Here is a 6,000-nt window from a genome sequence, read left to right on the forward strand (position 1 = left end):
CCCAGCATTTAGCCCATGAACCGGGATCGAACCAGACGCGGGGCTTTACGAAATCTGTTTCATGACACCTAAAATCGCCTCCAGTGAGAGCCAGCTCTCCTCCAGCGCCAACAAAACACTCAGAGTCCCTGCTTACTTTGACTCCCTCTAAGCGCAACTGTAAGGTCGTTGCATAAGACGGTACGATCGCTCACTTTGCTGCCGAAACCAGCCACCCATGGACTACACATGAAGAAGCTGGGATATTCTTCACACCCGCTGGCGCATTCACACACTCTGTACATTTTTTATGCACCTTCCAAGTACGTGAGGATTCATTTCTGGACCTGCAAGTGTGTAGCCTACACTTAAAATAATGAAGACGTATTTTACAATGAAAGGTTTCTTCCAATGCAAATACACAAAAACAGTTGAGAGTAAATACCTTGAGCACCAATCAATGGAAGCTGCCACATACGAGATGCCATCTTGCATATTGCCATGTGTCTCCTCCTGCACGTTGTGTGCACAGCCGTGCACAAAGCAGAGTCGTTGAGATTTGTTGAAGTTTGACCAATAGCACAATAACAAACTGTGATCAATCATGAGACCAAACCGAACGTGTTTTTCTGCCTCGGGCTTCATCATCAACTGATTTAATAATCACACGGTCTTTGCAAAAGTTATTTTGCCCGGTATTTAGGTAACAGCTTATGAGAGATTAAAGTATTAAGTAGTTAGAAACTAACATCCTGACCGGGAGCGAAGCTGCACAAGAGGCGGAAGTGCTTTATATTTGGGCCATAACGTGAAAGCGGCCTCAAAATGAAAATGGTAATGTATTTTGCTTCGGGAAGAAAAACCATGAGAAACATTATATTTAAGACAAAGAGCCAGTATCACTCGACGCCTTCTTACAGATCTTCTGACAGAGTCATCTCACTCTACACAGCACACGTGTTCATGTGCACATGTGCTCTCACACATACATAAACAAACATCTGTCCCTAAGCTTCTTACAACCAGAATATGTGTCTGTGTGTGTGTGTGTGTGTGTGTGTGTGTGCTGTCAAGCTGGGGACAGAAGTGCAGGGTCGCTGAGGCAGAGATGGATGGCACGCACTATTTCAGGCAAAGCTCCAGACCTCTGCCCTCCGTTATGTCCACGCAGCTAGAAGCCACACATCTGCCCTCAACAAAAACCAAAAAAAATGTCATCATTGCCTGCGATTGGACGTAACCGAGAAAGTATTTTCATTAAACTGTGCACTGCCGTCATGCACTGTCAGCAGACGCAAGCCCCTCCCATTTCACACACACTGATTTGAGCCTAATCACCTTGGCTTCTTTTTTTTTTTGTTGCAAATGTTCTTTTATTTCTCAGCTGGCTGGGCAGGATAGAGTAAAGCAGGCCGGAGAAGAGCACAGAAGGCTTCAGGATACTTTTGACCGCACAGCTGTTGGACCCATGAAGGCAGATGTGCAAAAAGAGCCATCAAAGACAACAGTTACTGACTGACATCCTTAACTAAACCTAAAAAAGCACATGACATATTTTGGTCCTAAACTGTGTTTGAATAAAAATCTCCTAAATATACTTGATATATAAACTATGTATGTAGCTTTCATTATGAGAACTTACATACAAAGATAACAAATTCAAAAAACCCCACTAGAACTGAACTCCTGTAATCCCCCTCCATCCCCTGTCTCCTCCCCCCACCCGCCAGCCAGAGAGGCAGTACTCACCCACGAGACATTTTTGTTCTTGGGCGCTCTTGACATGGCTCGCAGGCAGAGAGGTCAAGGGCCCGGCTCCTGAAACGCTCAGCGTCCTCACAAACACACGCACCCAGGTTCAAGTCCACCTTCAGCAGCCCGCTCGGAGACGAGCTTCTCATTTGACGTCCTCCACCGCTTGGCCCCCCGTGCCAACAACACTCACCAGATTTACATCTGCCTGGAGCGTCGCCCTCCAATCACACCCGGCTAAACATGATCCAAAACTGACTCGAGGAGGAGGAGGAGGAGGAGGAGTGGGAGTGAGAAGAGGGAACACAGATAGGATAACTCCAGAAGTGCCCGTCGGAGGCAGAAATAGAACATGGAGAAAAGTTTTTCTTCAGTCGTTCACCTGGATCCTACTCTTCCTGCTCCTTCTCAGAGGCCGTCTGCTCTCTTCAGATTCATAAACCCTGTATGAATATGCAACCAAACATCTGGCAGATGCCCCTCCTCCATGATGCCGGAGGCTGGGGCCAGCAAACGGCCAATCCTGCCCTCCTAACATCTGGGTGAGGAGAGATTGAGATGGATGGAAAAGGAGAAGTGGAAAGGAAGGGTGGGATGAATGTGGCGAGGAGAGTGGAGCCGGGGAGATGGCGGCATCGTGAGTATATCAGGATGGGGAGCGAGGGAGTGAGGATGGAGGAGGACAGACGACTGGAGAGGGCCAGTCAGTACACGAGGCAGACACAGATTGGAGGGCAGGTTACTGATCCTCAACATGAGATTATAGGAGAAAAAAAAACATGTTACATTGAGTGGGTTGTTGTGAAACACACAATATTTCTCCGTAACGTTCCCAAAACAGATTTGAAAAAAGCACATTTGTGTGTTTGTGTCATCTCGCTTTTTGGACCGTAATCCATGACGGTGATTGTCAGAGATGGACTGAGAGAATAGATACAGGTGAATGTCTCTATCTGCCAATCTCGAATACCAAACTCAGTTTTAAGACTTTGGAGCTCTGGAGCAAAGGACAGAAAAGTAGTGTTTTTAAAGGACTGGTTAAACATTTCGGGGAATAACTCATTACCTCTCTTTACAAGACTGACATAACATTCATTTGATACTTTACCAATTTCATGTCTGACAAGAGGTGATCAGATTAGTGTAACATATTTTCAAGCAAGTGGAAACAGCGAGCCGGGAAGGACTCGTATCTGCTATGACTCAAACGAGTAGCGGGCGTGGGTATTTACGTCTCCGTTTCCAAACTTCTCTGTTTACGACCGTCCACACCAGAACTGTAAACACAGGGTTTTCACATGCGTCCGTCCTCGGGAACGTTTTCCAAACTCCTCCGTTTTCTCAGCTCAACATAGCAAAAGACACGCGTTTCAAAATGGAAACGTAGAAGTGTGGACATGGCCTCCGTCTATAGTTAGGAGGGAAAGATGTTAATGAGCATTTTTAGAGGAAGCCTGAGACCCAAACTTTTCATTTCAAACACCTGCTTCTCTTCAATTGTTGTCCATGTGACATGAAATAACTTGAAACTAGTCCATTACGGTATTCTCTAATGACAGCAGCTAACATGTAACCCCCTTTACTTCTCTAAACTGCATTTCGAAGAATAAATATATAAATCGGTGAGAGTGAGCAGCCCTGGAGAGTTTTTTTGGTCCTCCACAGATACTCATCTGGGATCTACAATCCCATCGCCTCCAGCGAAGTAGAAAATAGCGGTGTGAGTGTTGAGTGTGGAAAGTCAATACGGACCACAGCTCGCAGCGTGTTTACCAAATCCACAGGATTTTGATTCAGCGTGATAATCAATGTCCATAGATTCACCTCGACAGAAGTCGGCTTCAGGAGGAGAGGAATCACAACTGCCTCTGCAGTCCAAAACATCCAAGCGATGCTGCATCCGGCACATGAAATGTGGAACTAAAAGTGTCCCCATAAAAAAAAAACCCTGGAGGTAAGAGCTAAATGTGTTTCCTGTAAATTAAACAAAAGTCAGCGGGCTATGCTGGTCATGCTCTGAGAACATGCTGCAGTGTCTCTACACAAGCACCGTTCAGATTTAACACCAAATTCACCAAACAGAACAAAAACAAGCTTAACAACCATGCCTAAGATGTAACTATATACTATGAGTAAACATGAAAAGAGACAATGTCTTTACTTTTATTTAGGGTTGAACAGGTTTTACCTGTTGGGCAGCGTGTCCTGACACTGACATCATGAGAACGGCATGAAACTAAAGCGGAGAGCAGTAACATGTCTTAAACTCCTCTTTAGACTGAAGGTAATCCTTTTTTAATTCTAAATGGAAGGTATTGTATGCTGGATAAGTTGAAAGTTGTGTTATTGTTGCTGGGTTTCAACCTTTTTTGAGTTGTGTTCACTACAAAGACCAGAATTAAAAAGCAAAGATAAAAGAAAAGTCTGACAAAATAAACATAGATTGTTAATTACAATGTATTTTCTTCTTTGGAGGCACCCCTGTCATAAACCAAGTTGTGATTTCCATTGATCTTTTTTCAACATCATTGAAAACTGTAAAGGCCAGCAGATGGAGTAAAACTAACTGATGAGTAATGCACTTGCACCACATTAGGCAGAAGCACGTTAACCATTCATCAACATCTTCTCAAGCCCCAGTGCACAAGAACAACACATTATCTAGATTTCGCTTTTTTCCTTTACATGTAAATGCATTTGCCCGGTCCAGAGTTTGTACTGGTGCTAAACTGACTTCTTGATGTGTCACTGCTCTTAGCCGTGAGTGGCTCTCTCTTTTCTGTAAGTTTCTCTTCTGGCGTGTTGCTGAGGTGGGCACACATTGCACGCAGCAGAACGGCATGTATAATCTCCGAGGCTTTGCGCTGACAGCCTATTCAGTGTTGGGGACTGACAGTAAGCCTATTTCATGTGGGAATGTGGCCGCAACAGGGTCCTCCGCAGTCAGCGCCATCACACAATGCACAGCTCTGAGCCTCTATGGTTATCAGCTGCAACAGGACTTAACAGAGGTTGTGGAGACACGTGACGGGAAAAAAGCAACAATGGCTGTACTGACGAAGCATGGAACGGACTGGTGGACCGGAGGGGGAGGACGGGAAGGAAAGGAAGAGGGAGTAAGTGGAAAGACAAGAAGAAATGAAGAGAAGCAAGTGGAGGAGAGGAGTGGACGTCCTCTCTGTCATTGAGAAGACAGTAAAAACTGGCCTGTCATGAGGTAACTGCACCTGTCTGTCCCGCCTCGCTCCTCTGCTCCTCAAGACAGCTCGGCCGGGACAGATGTGCGGGGAACAGCTCTTCTAAGCAGCTGCCGCGCACCTCATCTTTGCTTGAAATCAAACTGTTGCCTCACGGTGGAACCTCAGGTGAATCCATGACACACAGGTTATTGCCTCCTTGGTTATATTTTCACGACGTCTCGTACTCAATACAGAGAGCCGTCGGACAACGACGGCGTCTGTCCTAAGCGAGCTGCAGCCGGGCGGAGAACTCACCAAGACCGCCACTGAGAAGTGAGCGCATAACAGGTTGTGAGAGTCCCACTCGCGGCCGCTCGTGTTACGGTTGCACACTGCAGACGCAGAAGGCGCCCCGACGACACATGTGACTGAATCGCCAGCGTTGTTTGTGGAAGTGACTGCTGACTACACAGACGCACAGACGCATCGACCCGTCTCCCTGCCTCAGGGCTCCACTGTTGCTATGGGATCAAAAGCATGCTGCGATGGTCACTTACATAGGTGGACTGCACTCTCCGCCAGTGTCCCAGCCCACAGCAATACATCAAGACATCCAGTTGCGAGGGGGGGGAGGGGTGGAGGAGGTGGGTGAGGGGAGGGGGCAGGAGTTGGGGGACAGGCCGATGGAGCCTCCGGGGCGGGTCGTCTCAGGCCAGGCGAACAGACCGGATCCTCATGGCCCAGGTGGTCCACCTGATTGCCGCCTGGAAGAAGAGAAAGTCTCTCTGGCGTCCGCGGGGTCCCTCAGGGGGAGGATCACCTGGCGCTTCAGCCGGCTGGTCCCTCTCACGAGCGGTGTCCTCAATCCTCAGGTGAGTTCAGGTGAATCCGGACGGCGAACGTCTCGTAGCATCTGGAGTCCCGTGCTCCGGCCCGTGCACCTGTCTGAGGTGCGCGTTGTCTTTCTGGTGCCAACGTGCGTGATGTGCTCACGTCATGTCAGAAGGACAGGTGGTTCATCTGTCCTCCTGCTTTTATCCACCGTCCCACGACCACACCTCGCCCCTCACTGTCCCGACTCACCCAATCG

At 47.7% G+C, this 6,000-nt stretch overlaps 1 protein-coding gene across 1 annotated transcript in view; it reads right to left on the bottom strand.

The window, feature by feature from the left end:
• The window catches only part of cacnb2b (calcium channel, voltage-dependent, beta 2b), a 30,771-nt gene extending 25,252 nt beyond the window's left edge, over window positions 1-5,519 (bottom strand). Inside the window, exon 1 of the mRNA XM_068568802.1 lies at window positions 5,468-5,519. Coding sequence (XP_068424903.1) covers window positions 5,468-5,515 — 48 coding nt within the window. The 5' untranslated portion in view covers window positions 5,516-5,519. The remainder of the gene's footprint in view (window positions 1-5,467) is intronic.
• Between the last annotated feature and the right edge of the window lie 481 nt (window positions 5,520-6,000).

Source organism: Clinocottus analis, unplaced genomic scaffold, assembly GCF_023055335.1.
Source record: "Clinocottus analis isolate CAN_PGR_092001 unplaced genomic scaffold, fCliAna1.0.p SCAF_11, whole genome shotgun sequence".
Taxonomy (NCBI): Eukaryota; Metazoa; Chordata; class Actinopteri; order Perciformes; family Cottidae; genus Clinocottus; species Clinocottus analis.